The following is a 15,968-nucleotide window of genomic DNA, read 5'->3' on the forward strand; positions in this document are numbered from 1 at the left end:
AATGCTGTGATCATTATTGAATATTATAATCAACGCCCCCTTGTGAGAAAGAGATACAGTGGAAAAAAAAGAGAGAAGATTTTGCAAGTCATTGGACCACATATTGTGTGTTTGATACGAAACCCCCGAGCATGGCACAATCCTGCTTTACATTGTTTGATTCCATGCAGCATTACTCATCGGAGCAGACACAATCTCTGCCCAAAAGCCCAATGCAGGAGGACTTTGCTTTGAATGTGCTAACAATCAATGGTTGGTACGTGTATGTTTGTAACATACTGAAGGGATCTTCCAGTGCTCAGTCTTCAACTTGACTGTGAGTACACATTGTACTCATATTAGAATCAGAGACAAAAAAACAACAACAACAACTCACATGCACACACACAAAAGTACAACACACATCCATGCAGACACAGACACACACACACACTATCTGGCAGAAGGCCAGCTGGGGCAAACACTCTGGCTCTCTGATTGGCTCAGAAAGGACACACCCCCAGGTACTCCCACCTATCAAGTGCATTGGCACTACATGTGTGTGTCTCTGAGGTGTTGAAGTATGTGTGCATGCTGGGATATATTATCTTGCCTTTTCCGTGAATATTCTACTCAGCACTGTAGGAGATGGCGATGCTGACGGACTGGTCCCATGGAGTGTGTAGCTTTGACTGGCGACTACTATTTATGGTACCGTCTTGAAATCTACAAGATTGCATGAATAAAAAGACTCGGCAGAAGACAGCCCTAGCTGGTCTGTACAGATCACTTCATTACCTCTACAGAACCATTGGTGCTTGACTAAAGGCTCCTATGAAAAAAAGGGACCATGGATTACATAAAGTAGGATCATCTACTTTTGCCCCATTGAAGAAGTCTGTTCATCAAGGAAGTGGAAGCTGAGACATCCCAGCTTCTTCTGTGGCAGTATTAAACTGACAAGTGGCTCGATTCCTTTTTCACTTTCGACGAAAATCCTGACTTTAATACGTAGCTGAAGCAGACCCGATGCCATCCTGAGAATTGGAAAAATAAGTCACAAGCCAATAGTTCCTAACAGTGCAGAAGCGTAGGAGGAAACAGGTGTTGTGATTTGGCAATTTAATGCACCGCTCCCCTAGATCAATCCAGCCATCCACGTGTCGGCAGGCAAACAACGCAGAGTAGTCAAATAATAGTGCTCTGCTGTGGCGATTCACTTAGACAACTGGCAGTGCAGTGGGGAATTCACTCAGACACTCCTTTGCTCCAAAGAGGTCCATGGAAATACCAGTAATCTGCGCAGGATTGTGTGAACTCGTGGAGATGATCGTGGATGTGCCTGCAATTTGTCACAGATGAGATCCGCCAACTGTCCCCGAAAGCGTTCAGACCTGACGTTTAGCATCCAGGGTTTGGAACCACAATTTTTTTTTTTTGTGTGTGTGTGTGGAAAAGCAGCCACACTGGTTTCCTCCCAAACTGTTTGCATATGATGACGATATGCCTGTAGTGGGAAACATCCACTAGCCCCCTGGATTCGGAACAAGCAGGTTGTCAAGATGACTATGTACCTGCCAAGGGCTATGGAGATTGTCTAAAGATGGAGTGGAATATGTGAATACTCCCGATGAAGTCTCTGGTGTTTTGATGAGAGTTGTGAAATGCACCATCTGCAAAAGAATGTGACTACCATACCCGCAACATCGGCAATATTCAAATCCAGTGAAGTTATGCTGCAGTAGGATTTGATGATATTTGAGCACAAAGCTGCATAAATTGCCTTGGAAAGTTACAAATGTGGATTTCTCGAGCCCTGCACCTGTTCATTTTGCACGCTTTTACATCTTTACCATCAAGTTTTCCGAAGCAGCACACACTCGATTGGCTTCTCGCCTCATAGAATTTCTGCGTAAACTCCATGAAAATATATATTGTGCTTGATGAGATAGAAAGTGAATATACAGCGTACGGTCTTATTCCCTTGCTTTTTGTTGACTGCAGCTAACTTTTTGGCTTGACATTATTTTCATTCCGATCACGATGCCGTCCATGCACTTTGTACACAATGAGGCGGTGAGTATGGTGTAAAGATACCTGCCCATACAGTGTACTGTGTATATTCTCTTCTACAACATAATTTGAAATGAGATGCATGTCAAAAAAACAAACCAACTGACTTTGGCATATACTAGTACATGTATTCCTTTTTCAAACTTGATCCGATCAAATCTGACACCTGCTATTCATTATGTTGTTACAAACATGTACAAACTAAGTACAAACATATGATGGTATTCCATACATAGGTGCCTACAAGTAGTAGCCTGACCAATGTTTGGGGGAATTTATTCTGCAATAGGAATGAGTGCATTTGAAGATTTGTACCATCAAGTACAATCAGAGTCAATAACAATGACGATCCCGGTTAATGCACTGCTTGCTCTGGGGACATGCGTTGCTTTTTCTGACACGTCAACAGCTTCAGAATTCACAACTAGTTGATTTGTTCACCACTGTAAACTAGTACATAACGTATACATTTCATGCCCATTCTGATACAGAATGATAAGACCTGATCAGGACAACGAAGAAAACATGTCCAGAGTTTGTAGTGCAACACATACTTCAAGTTATGGAGTACACATGTACATGTGCAATAGGAGTGATGTAATTGAATAGGCCATTATTAATGCATGTTTAAATCGAGGAAAAGAAATTCTGTGATTTCGAAATATTGTTAGTATTTGAAGCGGCTTCATTCCAACTTCAGAATGTGAATTTTATCAGTGAAATTTTGGGAAATGAATTAAGATACACTGACCAGTGATAATATTGGCGAGATGCTTCATAACGTACAGTACAGGTCTATATTCAATCGCTCTGTGTACATTGTATCGGTAATATCAAAGCCTTAGTAGGAGTCCTTCAATTTGGAGAATCACTCATTTTCCCCCTCATCTGAAAATAATACACTGCTCTTTCAGATGTTGTTTGCATTCTGTTTTGTGTAGTAAGTGCCTCTTCAGTTGATAGCAGTAGTCATAATGCCAAACTTTTGTCAAAGGGGAATTCTCTCTTTAAAAATATTGGCCTCTAATGCTTACAAATTACTGTCTGTTTATAATATGCACTCAAAAAGTCATCTTTCAAGTGGTTATGAAAAAAAAGATACCAAAAGCATTTCAAGAAAAGAAAAGAATCCTCAATCCCAACCAATGCAATGAAACAAAGTTCGTTAAGATTAAGCTTCCTACTTTTACAGGTTGAAGCGGAAGATGGAATCACTTCTTTGAGTCAGTGCATTTTCAGTCTTTGTTATGTCATTGGGAACAGTGGGAGAGGAATTCCTGATGGCTATTGTAATCTACACTTCTTTATTCAAACCAGAGGGGGAAAATATGCAACATGGCAAGGAAGTGGTTCTGTGGGTCCATTCAGTACACTGGTAGTGTGTGTTTGTAGCAAGAGAATAGAAATGAAAACAAAGACAGACCAGCAGAAAAAAAAAAGTTGAAGAGAGAGAACCCCCCCCCCCCCAAAAAAAAAAAAATATAAAAAATAAATAGAATATAAAATAAAGCACACACACACACACATACATGCATGGGCACACACACAATAGAAGAATGCTCAAACGGGATGTGATTTCTGTATAAAATGTAGCCCGCTGTTTCCTCATACATGTATTTCAAACAATCATTCAGCTTTTTAATATACTTCCTTCCTCTCTCTCCCTTCTGCCCCCCCCCCCCCCCCCCAATAGCAAAAGCAACAACTCCACAGCATTTGTTGCTTTTTTCTCTTTTTTTTTTGACTGGATGCAGTGAAATAGAAACATCAACTGTGGGAGAAAATTGAGAAGAACAAACGAGAAAAGTAGTGCAGGTTCATGGCAAAATTATTTCCATTGTATTGAGCCCTTGTGAAATATGGCAGGCACGATGTCGCCTGCATGTAATCATCTCCTTTGAATGGCATAGTCATACACCAGGGAGTTCTAATTTGATTGCCAGTACATGATAATACTTCATGCAAAGTATCATTCATATGTAGCTACAATGTATTTGCTACATACGAGACTTTGCAGGATATATTTTGAAGTTCTGTGCAGTGTATATATATATATCCAGGGACTGAAAAATTGCAAATTGGATAGAGGAAGAATCCTTTCAAGACCAGAGTACCTGAGAATATGTCCTCTGAGGTGAACCTGGAGAAATTTTGCCTGTCGTGCAGAGTGCGAAAGTAAAAGCGAAATCTTGTATTATGTTCAAGTTGACCTAAACGGAGTAACGTACAGCTGTATACGAACAGAACGAGCAGATTTTTGTCAGGATTGATTGGAGTTGTGATAAAAGAGAGGGAGTTCAATGGAATCGTCAAGTTTTGTTAGTTTCTACTGAGTAGTGATATAGCTGACAATAATTGCAAATCCTTCCTAAATAAAAGGAGAATTCCACAGTATCTCATTTTCATGAAAAATACACATTCCATTTGATCAGCTTGTTACCGACATATGTTAATGGCAATATTATACTTCCTACTGTCTGAAAGAGGCAAGTCAAGTGCTCTTCCATTATGTTTCAATGTAGAAAAGTGAAAATATGTTGCATTTTCTTTATATTTTCTTGATATTGTTGTCCAAAATGACGTCAGTCACGAAGTGCAGTAGTCTCCTCACCCAGCCATGATGGCACCTAATCTTCAAAAATTCATAATTTTTTAATCGAATGCCTGCATTTCTTCAAATTTTCACTGATGTGTTCTTAGTTGACACGTATGCATATTTTGGTTTTGGTGTCCTTTAATGAACCGAGGACAGCCATGCTAGTAGACAGGTTTGGAGATGCAACTTTGTCAATAGAACCTGAAATGGCATCCAGGCTAAAGCTAATACATGCCCTCAAAGCTAGTAGTACTGAGTAGTAGCTGTAGTAGTAGTAGTAGTAGTAGTAGTAGTAGTAGTAGTAGTAGTAGTAGAGAGTAGTAGTAGTAGTAGTAGTTAGTAGTAGTAGTAGTAGTAGTAGTAGTAGTAGTAGTAGTAGTAGTAGTATCAGTAGTAGTAGTAGTAGTAGTAGTAGAAGAGAGTAGTAGTAGTAGTAGTAGTAGTAGTAGTAGTAGTAGTAGTAGTAGTAGTACTGTAGTAGTAGTAGTAGTAGTCGTCGTCTTAGTAGAGGTAGTAGTAGTAGTAGTAGTAGTTGTTGTTGTAGTACTATTTATATTGAAAATATATCTACACAGCCACATTCCTTCATGGATGTCATGCAGGACAGATTAAAAAGTGGCACTCAAATGACAGAGTTGGGCCATTTTGGCCTATAAACTGTATCATAACTAATTCAAACACTTGTGTAAGCTGTTCTTTGTTGAGAGTTCTAAAGTTAATTGAGCTCCTCTAGGGTAAACAACCCCTTTAAGGGTGAGTCAGCTGTTTATTCCTAGACCAGGAAGTTTGTATGAAGGCATTTTTCGCCTTTTGTGAACAATACTCAGGGGTTTCAAAAGTTGGTAGCAGTCATTCTTCAGAGAAACAGGTGAATGCGTAAGTACTATATGTGTGGTTTGACAATGCATTTGATGAACAAAGTGGCCCCACTTTGTCTGGACCCACTCTTTCGGAGAAGGTATAAAAAGTTTTTTTTGCAGGCAATCGTTGTTGTTTTTTTTTTTGCTTCTTGTAGTTTGTGTGCTAGCGATACAAGCTCGAAAGACAAATTAGAACTGATTTTGATAAAATTACTAGGACAAGTTCGTAGTGGTAAATGGAATGAATAATTAGTTTATGGTGGTTAACAAGATTTTAAGGTTGAATGATGCTAGCACAGTTCTATGGCGTTAGTAACCCTAGGGCCCCGGCTGAGGTTGTGGCTCTTCAAGTGCTTCTAGTTTTGCCTGTGGAGGCATGTTGATCACACCAAAACTGCCATTGTCTGTCGCAGTTTTGTGTATGCATAAAAAAATATCAGAACTGAATTACAGTTTAGTCTGAGTGCTTTGTTGTATATATGATATGGGACTTCTGCTGTCATATGCACAGCACACTCTGCAGTTTTGACAAATTATAATATCAATTGTGCCATTTTATGTCGTGAGAACAAATCCTTTTCTTTTGCAGTCCTTTATGATTGAAACTGTCTTGTTTGTTTTGCAGCTAAAAAATGGATTTTTGCTATGCCAGGGTTGTATCTATTTGGTGCAAGGGTTGTCATTAAAATCACGCTCTGTGTGACGACTCGCCACTTTTGGCACAAAGTCTGTGCATTGTGACAAGAGACTTTGAAGTATTTAATAGTAAAAACAGGAAAATTGATTGGCATCTTGTGGTCTGGGCACATCACCAATCTATATTCTGATCTTTTCAAACTTCATTTTAATAGACTACTTTTGTCCATGATGCTAATTATTTGTAAAGTGATTAAAATGAGATAATCTTGATCAGAAATGTTCATCAAAAATCATAATCAGTTATATTGACTTTGAAAAGACAGCTGCACAAGAGCAGAGTTGACAGGCATTACCCCTTTGGTAGGTCAGGTGTTTTGGTTGAACCAAATGAAGCAAATATTGGCACATATTGTTATCTTTGAATAAATCATGCATTGATTGTAAAGTTCATTCATGATTATACTGTACATACAGGACAACCAGTTGTGTAGTGTGTCTGTGCCTAGCACTGTTTAACATAATTAATACCAAATTAATATATACCATTGCTGATCATCATTTAAGCATAATGATGTACAGGGTCTGTACATAGAGAACACAGTGCAATAATGCACAACAAAAACAACATTTGCAACAAGAACAACAAGAAAGTCAGCTTGAAAAAAGAACAACAACAACAAAAGTTGAGCCAGATTGCATAGGCTGAATATGACGCGAGACCGGTGCATTTAATCCTCTTACCCGCATTTAAGCTGCGATATCATCCAATTAGCTGCGGAATCTCAGCAACTTGACCCCTGTGGTGAGACTGTGTTTAGCAAGTGGCCTTTGGCCAATCGTCCAGTTGCTCAAGTGGAAGGCTGGATGAAATAAATATTAGTGGTATGTGGACAATATCTAGGTCAACTTGTCCATTTTGACAAGATTCTAAAATCTCAATAATAGAGTGCTGTGCACCTGACATGTAAGGCAGTGGGTCAAATCTTGATACCAGTAGATAAATTTCATGACACAAATTGAACCTGTAGTTACTTGATCTTTTCACACGCATTAGATAGACAAATATCTGTAGGTGATAGAAGAATGCTTTGTAGTATTGCAATATATCAGCCGTTTATGTGATACTACAGTAGTCAAACAGTTTCAACCGTTCATTCCTACAGCATAAAACAACATTTTTTGTTTCTTAATTTTTTTAAGTAGGAATGAGTTTTGGCCCATTGATATGACTCTTTAACATGCTAGCAAGTGCTTAAATGTAAAAGCTGTAGGGCCTAAAAAAAAAAAAAAAAAAAAAAAAAAAAACAGACAGACAAAAAAAAAGCATTGTACAATATTTCAAAAGGAGAACAAACTTTATTGAATACGATTAAAAAATGGGAAGATTACCAAACCCCAGGAGAGACTGAAATATTATTTGAGAATTATTTCATAATTTGTCAACATATTGTAAGTGACAAGCAGGTCAGTCTTACAATCAGCTTTTTGCATTTACTGTATACAGATGATAACTGTTGTTGGAAGTTTAACTTTCATGGTTAATGTGCTAAAGTAATCATGTACATAGATTGATGTGTGGCAGTGATTTTAATGAACTGTGAACATTTCACTCAAGTTGATCCTAAATCCTCCCCTCCAAAGGAAAAAAAAAAAATAGGTTACTCTTCCCTGTGGAATTCAATGTCATATTTCTGGTCATACCCTATAGGAAAACTGTAAAAGTCAACAACCCAGCTGAAATTCAACTGTAAAAGACGAGAGCAAAGGAACACTTTTATCTCATTCAGGAAAATTTTGTTGTGCAATGAATATCTATTCAGATAAAAGGACCCTGTTACATAATATTGATGTTGGAGTTTTTATAATGGTGTAAAGATAAGACTGCACTTTTGAAGCACTGTGCTGCTAGTTAAAGGGAAGGTAAACCCAAAGAGCAATGTGGATTGAGTGAAAGCAGCAACATTAGCAGAACACATCAGTGAAAGTTTGAGGAAAATCGGACAATCGATGCAAAAGTTATGAATTTTTAAAGTTTTGGTGTTGGAACCGCTGGACGAGGAGACTACTAGAGGATATGACATATGAGTGGACAACAATACAAAGAAAATATAAAGGAAATTCAACAAAAATTCACTTTTCTAGAATTATGAAAGAGCAATGGACCAACCACTTTCAGAAAGCAGGGGGAATAATTGCTACCCTTAACATATGTCAATATGAAGTTGATGGAATTTGTAATTTTCATGAAAAATGGATTTTTGTAGTATTTTCTTTATATTTTCTTGGTATTGTTGTCCACTCATACGTCATAACCTCTAGTAGTCTCCTCATCCAGCGGTTCCAACATCAAAACTTTAAAAATTCATAACTTTTGCATCGATTGCCCGATTTTCTTCAAACTTTCACTGATGTGTTCTACTAATGTTGCTGCTTTCACTCAATCCACATTGCTCTTGGGGTTTATCTTCCCTTTAAGACGAAAACGTAACAAAGCATGAAGCTAGAGGGTAGCTTCAACTAAAAGGGAAGCATCTGGAATGACAGTAAAGGTAATCACCAGGCTAAGAAATGCTTTTGTTTATATGTTTTTGCAGAAAACACATATCAGTGATGTACGTGAGCATTGCTAGCCATGATTTCTGTAAAGAGAAAACCAAGAGATAAACAATGGTTTCTGCAGAATTTATACAGGCTGTATGTTATGTGCATAATTTTTGTCTGCATTTGCTTCAAATGTTAATGATGCATTTGATGCTTATCACCCACAGGCTTGAAAGTGTCACGATGAAAAGATGGACTTACTGCGCAATGCAGAAAAAAAGGACTCATAGCACAATCAAAAGAAGGACTTATTGCTGAATGAACAGAAGCACTTATTGCACAATGAAGAGAAGGATTTGCAGCTTAATCACAAAAATAACAGTCTTCAAGGGTGTTGTGGGATATCATTCACCTTCAAGTGTACTAATAACTGATCAGTCCTTGAGGGAGGCTAGTCAGTGTGCCAACCCACTTCATCGATATTCCGCCCTGCATGTGTTATAGACGCTGCGGCATGGGGATACCGTGGAGTGGGAAGGTGGGCTCGGCTCAGATATATTCGAGACTCCCCATAACGAATTGTGTCCAGCTTTATAGCTGGTCTCTGTGTACAGTCTTGAAAAAAGTGCACGCACCACTGAAGATTCTCGACTGCATTAGGTCATTTATCGGTGAGCGTATGCTTCGATACATACAATGTATATTCGCTGATCAGTGCTGTATGTGGTTTTCAAATGTACCCTGGTGAGAAGGAAATGATTTGGGCCACCCATACCCCACACTGAGATGGAGTCTGTAAGAGAATGAATATTCACTATTCTACCCTGACAGGTTAAAATGGCATAGAACAACAGCAGCAATACTCGTAAACAAAGAAAAGCAAAGGGAATCAGAACATCAGCAAATTTAGATACTCGCACCCTGAAAGCTATTACGTGTCTATATGACATACTTGACTATGAATGCATTGTAGATAAATTTATGCAATCCTAGGAAATTGGTACCCCCCTGGTATTAAACAGGGACCCAGCAATTTCTGTATGAACTGGTTTTTCAATAGTTGCTGGAAATACATATTTATCAATTGCTTTTTAAAAGATCCACAGATTGTGTCTGTAGGCCCTACTCACTAATGGTTTACTTCTAAAATATATTGCAGCCCGACCCATCGACCCAGGGGTCCACCATCATAATGGCCAGCCAGGTCAGGAAACTGATTCTAAATGAGGATGAACACAAGACTACTACCCTCTACAGGCTCAGGAAAGGTCAGTGAGTATGAGTGTGTGTGTGTATGTGCATGTATCAGTGTGACCTCATCACAAGTGTAGAGATAGTCTTTTGTCAAGGCCCTCTCGCTGTACGATGGCTATAGCGGGCGAGCGAAGGGAGCCCAGCCGAGCTTGACAGTGCGAGGGCCTTTTGAGATCTACTTCACACATTATTATTCATGACTCATGAACCCTACTGAATAGTCATATTAATGCGTTCCTGTCGACCAATGGAATGGCGCGCTCCCCACATCCTCTGTCTTAGCATTGGCCGGCCTGGGCATGTTCACATGCATCACTTATAGTGTACCACCAGTGGAGGTCTCAGGCATGTATTCGCTGTAAGCACATCGGGGTCAGGCAGACCATGGACCTACAATTTGTAGGTCCATAGGCAGACAGATGCACAGATTGGTCGATTTTTGCTCCCCAATGTGGGGAGCAAAGATCGTTAATTCAAAAGGCTAACATAAGGATGCGAATGAGATATCAAAAGCCTGTTGTGCTCGCCAACTCAGCTGAGCTCGCTTCGTTCGCCCCCATTCGCTCACCACTATGCAGCGAGAAGGCCTTGGAAAAAGGCTAGTGTAGAAAGGGGCCAAGGGGCTGACTGCCACTTCAAATATTTCTGTTGTCATGCATCACTTCTGTCTGTCAAAAATGCACTCTGCATGCAGTAAACACACAAACACACTATTTTATTTTTCTTTGACTGCACATCTTGTGTCTGTTTTTTTCTTATTTGTGTGTGTCTCAGTGTAAGAGTGTGCAACGTTGTACATTTGATTTTGTTTACTACTTTGCTTATGTATGCAAACACATTTACTACAAGAAATGTTTTTTTTTTTTTGTTTTTTTAAATGTGAATGCGCAATGGCATTAATGTAAGGTCCAAAGATGATAAATTTGTTAGATCTGATAAGGATAATGTCATTAAACCAATGTCCATATTTCATGATTTATTGTTAATGTCAAACCCCCTTGTCATTCCCACAATACAAATTCAAATTCAAAGTAACATGATTTGTTTATTTCAATATCAAATCTGTACTAGAATGAAAACATTATGCCATGGCAATCTATTTACATTAAAAGGGAGTGTGGCACCAAAAAGCACAGCTTGAATCAGGCACACCTGATAACAAAACACATGTACCAATAAAAACAAAAATTAGTCAAAATAAAAACAAAATATTAGTCAATGATATATGTGTAATTCAATAGAGCCTTGATATTTCTCCATTTTCTGGTGTGTGTGATACCACATTTGATCATACATGACACTCAGTCTATAAGATATTGAGAACCCAGAAACTGCCATTCCCTAAAACACAATCAAACAGTGTTTCAAGATCAAATCTGCATTTGAACACATGTAGTAATGTGTGATTGGTATACAGTAAGCTCTTTTCTCTGCCAGACACTAACACGTGTTTATTCAGTGAAGCTTCTGTGTTTTTCTTTCTTCATGTCACGCCTGGGGTGTTCGTTTCCACAGGATGGATACTACACTTCCAGCTCGGCCCCACCCTCCAGGCCAGGCGGGTGCGGGTCTTCACCAACCACCCCGCCCAGGGGACGGGCCGCGCCTTCAACCGCAGGGAGTTCTACGAGCTGCCGTGGGAGATGGCCTCCCAGTCGCAGTGCGACACGTCGGAGCGTTTCTGCGCCGTCCAGCTGCATCTGGCTGGGGCTTTCCAGTACTACTTCACAGTTGATGACAGGTGTGTTGTGGGGAAAGCATTAAATTGGAGGAAAAGATGTAATATAATGAAATATGAATATTGAGGGCTTCGAGGGACATGGTGAAATTATAAATATCCCTCACAAATTATTTCTTGTCTTCCAATTGGCTGAGGGCATTGAAAGTGAAAAACATATTATCACCATGAAAATCTTTATCCCATCAGAGTCCAACTGCGTGTATTTCCCTAGGAAAATTGTAAAAGAAAACATACACACTTGTATCTCACTGTTGATTTGCTAAACATACCACTAATATGTCAGAGGCGTGTATTTTAGTGAATGAGACGCGATATCGCATCCTGCTTATCGCATTGACACAAATACAAATACAATATGTTTTTTTCCACAAGCACGGCATCTTGAATTTGCTTTGCGAGAAGACAGGTTAGGTTTTTACATACAAATGTATTGCCATCGTGCACGGCAGACAACTAGAATACACTTTATTATGTGTAATTTTGTGCATAGAAGAAATGAACTTGGGTGATCTGTAAACTATGACATGTAAACAGCAAACAATAGCACGTTTTATCGTACATTAGAAAAAACTGCTCTAGAACACACAATACCTATCTACCATTTGTTTGTCTATGCCCAGCTGTCTGTATTTTTCATGGAAATTCAAAGATGTGCTTGTCCTTTTACGCTCGCATCATTTAAGTGCAGAGTCTAGATTTAGTTGCATAGAGTGGATGTGCTGTAGAAAGAGGTTTTTTTTTTTTTTTTGGGGGGGGGGGTGGGGATAATGATTTTGTCCCAACTTTTATCTTGCATAGATTCAGCTCAAAGCCAACTGCTCTTTAACCATGTCACACATATTTCTTCATTGGCAGTACCAAAGAAGAGGGCTCAGGATACTTCATGGTTGATCCTGTCCTGCACGTTACCTCGGAAACAGACATCCTACCGCTGGACTGCATCACAGCCCAGACTGTGCTGACCAAGAGCCTGGGAGCCTTCGTCACCTGGGAGGACAGGCTGCGCGTGGCCCATGAGACGGGGTACAACGTCATCCACTTCACCCCCATCCAGGAGCTGGGCGCCTCCAACTCCTCCTATTCCATCCGCAACCAGCGCGCCCTCAACCCGTCGCTGGACTGCAACGGCAACCGCGTCTCCCTGGAGGATGTGCGCGGGCTGGTGACAAAGATGCAGAACGAGTGGGGCGTGCTGAGCATCTGTGACGTGGTCTGGAACCACACCTCCTTTGACAGCCCCTGGTTGCGGGAACACCCAGAGTGCGCCTACAACGTGCAAAACTCGCCACACCTGCGGCCGGCCTACGTCGTCGACCGCATCCTCTGGCACTTCACGCTGGAGGTCGCTGACGGCAAGTGGGCAGAGTGTGGCATCCCAAGTTTCGTCGACAACGAGGAACAGCTTCATGTTAGTGTGCCAAAATGCTGCTTCCCTATTTTGCAGTCCACTTCTTGCTGTAACATGGTAGCCATGTGCTCTAACTGTCAGGGTACTTTAGTTCACCATTTGATAGCTGGTTTGATGTGATTGCAGGAGTTGTGAGAAAGCTGGCATCTCTTGTCAGTCTTAGGTGTCATTTCAGGATTTGCAACTGAAATGACAAAATCCAAATAGATTGAAACTTGTCATATCACCTGCTTAATAAAATCCCTTTCCAGACTGAATGTCATGTCATGTGACAATGTCATGTCATGTGACATGGTCATCAAACACCTTGTCGGTTTTGAATTTCAAGGATCAGGGCCATCCTTCAAATGGCAATACCTGAAAGGAATGGTATAGTATTGGTGGAGCTGAGGATTGGGCTTTTAACTTTTTACGAGATACCAAGAAACCACTTATGAAATGATACAGAGCATACCATTCTAAGAGGAAGTCAAAGTTTATTTGATGAATATCGGTTTTGGAATGACTGAGCATCCAAAAACAGAGTAAAACAAAGCAATCGTAATAAAAGGTTGGTCCCACCTTTTACTAGGATCACTCTGTTTTGGATATTCTCAGGTATTTCAAAACCAATTTTCATCAAATAAATGTTGAATTCCTCTTGGAATTACATGCTCTTTCATATTTCATGAGAGGTTTCTCATAATTTCACCCAAAATGTCAGAAACCTGAATTTAGGTCTCTACCAAAACTATACGATCCCTTTAAGCAGGGTAGGGTTTCACAAAATACCTAGTGTCTTACATGTGTCCCTCTTCTATTATTCTGCATGTAAAGTCAGCCATCCAAATCCACTGGAGCTTCAGAAGTCATATTGGTTGTTAAATTGTGGTTATCATTTCAGACAAAAAGAGAGTGTTAGACAGAAAGTGTCAAGAAATGGGGAATACAGAGTGATATATCTGTGACTGCATGCAATATACAGCCACAGCTAGCATTTTTAAAGCATGTGTCTGTTACGTACAAGGTTGAGTTACCTCAAAAATAACTGTTAATGACAGTGCCTTGGTCAAGCAAGAGGGTTTCTGCAATTATCTCTCAGATGCTGTGCATTGATTTATGTGGCTGTTAATAATCTGGTAATACTTGCTGATGTTGTTCCACCAAACAATAAATCCACCGAATAACTTAATACTTTTGTTGTGTCTTCGCTGTTCCCTAGGTGATTAGGCATGTGCTGACCCATGATGTCTTACCCCGCTACAACATGGCGGAGTTCTACCAGGTGGATGTCGAGAAGATCGTGGAGGAGTTCAGGGAGAGAGCAAAGGGTGAGGATATGTCTTTGGTCTATGTAGTTTAGTGATTGCTAATATCGCACTGACCCTCATCCATTAACTCTTTGTTTTCCACATTGGCATGGCGGACTCAATCTGCAGTGTGCCAACTTATGTCTTACTGTGTTAGAAGCACAATTTTATTCCCTGTATTTGATTATTTGCATGATTAGTATTTCTATAAATATTACTGATTTGGTCTATGCCACAATGCACTTGATCATTTATGTGATTAGCCTGGAATGCACATCTCTTAAAACAGACATATTATCTTCTTTCAACTACAGCCAGTCCACTTGTAAGTTATTACCTTTCTGAGATGTCAAGGTTTAAAGATAGAAGATGATCTCCTTTACCAAACTTGCTTTTAAGATGAGGGACCCATGTATCTTGTTGACTTGCTGTTCATCATGTAGTTTTGATCCACTGCAGAGAAACTATAATTGTAGTGTTGCTATTTGGTATCGAACTTCATTTAGTCCCTACAACACCTTGAGGTCTCTTGAAAGTTTAAGCTCTACTCACTGACTTAAAACAGTAGACACAACTCTGCATATGTTCAGACAAATCAGTAATGCATTGTATGGATATCTGGTTGTAAAGTATGTGTAGACAGAGACGATGTGAAGTGGTCAATGAAACGCACATATATTTTCTTTCACATCGTCAGAGATTCTTGAGCAGGGCAGCCGAGAGCTTTTCAGGGCTTAAGGGGTTGACTCAAATTCTGTGCATGTGTATATGATTGTTGTCTGTCATGCAGGGTCAAAGGAGACGTTCTCCCAGAGAGACAGCACCCCTTGGGAAGTGTCGATCATACAGGATCCGAACTACAAGAGACTTGGTAGTACAATCGACATGAACAAGGCCATGGCCAACTTCAACACAGACAGGTAAAGAGCAGACATGAGCAAACTTGTTTTTTGTGTGTGGTGGCCCCCTTGTCATTTTCTTGGTTTGTACATCTGTGTATGAATTTTGGAAAGTTGCCCATTAATTTCGGGTTTCTGTCTTTATTGCTGTTACATTCTCCACAATTAGATAAAAATGTTTAACCCTGGGGGGGGGGGGGGGCCTCCCAGGCCCCCCTCCAGATCTCGGCCGTCGAACGCGCGATCGCAACGACAATTGGCACACACATTGCCTATGATGTAATCTAAAGTACCATGAAGTTAATTTGTAAAAAAATTATCATCTACGCTAAATTATGCTAATTTATGCATAATGATGCATGAAATCAGACAATTTGGTATAAATCACTAAATAAAGCTCAAAACAGGCACATTTTTTATGTAAATATTCTTTTTAGTGTCCTTAGCAAATATAAGAGAAAAAAATTGTGCAATCAGACAAAATTTCTAAAGTATTCTGTTGTTTTTTGAATTTCTTATGTATTTCCCTGTTTTTTTGACTTTATGTTTTTCATTGTTTTTCGATGAAATTTGTCCGCGACATTGTTCCAAACAAGAAAATGTGTTATTAATTGATTTTAATCGATAAAACCCCCAAATAATCATGCTTTTATGAAATTTGCCTGTAAACACAGTTTGCATTGAAATTG

At 39.7% G+C, this 15,968-nt stretch overlaps 1 protein-coding gene across 1 annotated transcript in view; it reads left to right on the plus strand.

Moving 5' to 3' along the window:
* The first annotated feature begins 1,857 nt into the window (after positions 1 to 1,857).
* LOC140237222 (glycogen debranching enzyme-like) overlaps positions 1,858 to 15,968 on the plus strand; it is a 37,119-nt gene continuing 23,008 nt past the window's right edge. The window contains exons 1-6 of the mRNA XM_072317165.1: positions 1,858 to 2,055; positions 9,848 to 9,956; positions 11,458 to 11,683; positions 12,539 to 13,091; positions 14,293 to 14,401; positions 15,171 to 15,300. Of these exons, the coding sequence (XP_072173266.1) occupies positions 2,023 to 2,055; positions 9,848 to 9,956; positions 11,458 to 11,683; positions 12,539 to 13,091; positions 14,293 to 14,401; positions 15,171 to 15,300 (1,160 nt within the window). The 5' untranslated portion in view covers positions 1,858 to 2,022. The remainder of the gene's footprint in view (positions 2,056 to 9,847; positions 9,957 to 11,457; positions 11,684 to 12,538; positions 13,092 to 14,292; positions 14,402 to 15,170; positions 15,301 to 15,968) is intronic.

The sequence above is a fragment of the Diadema setosum genome, chromosome 13, assembly GCF_964275005.1.
Source record: "Diadema setosum chromosome 13, eeDiaSeto1, whole genome shotgun sequence".
NCBI lineage: Eukaryota > Metazoa > Echinodermata > Echinoidea > Diadematoida > Diadematidae > Diadema > Diadema setosum.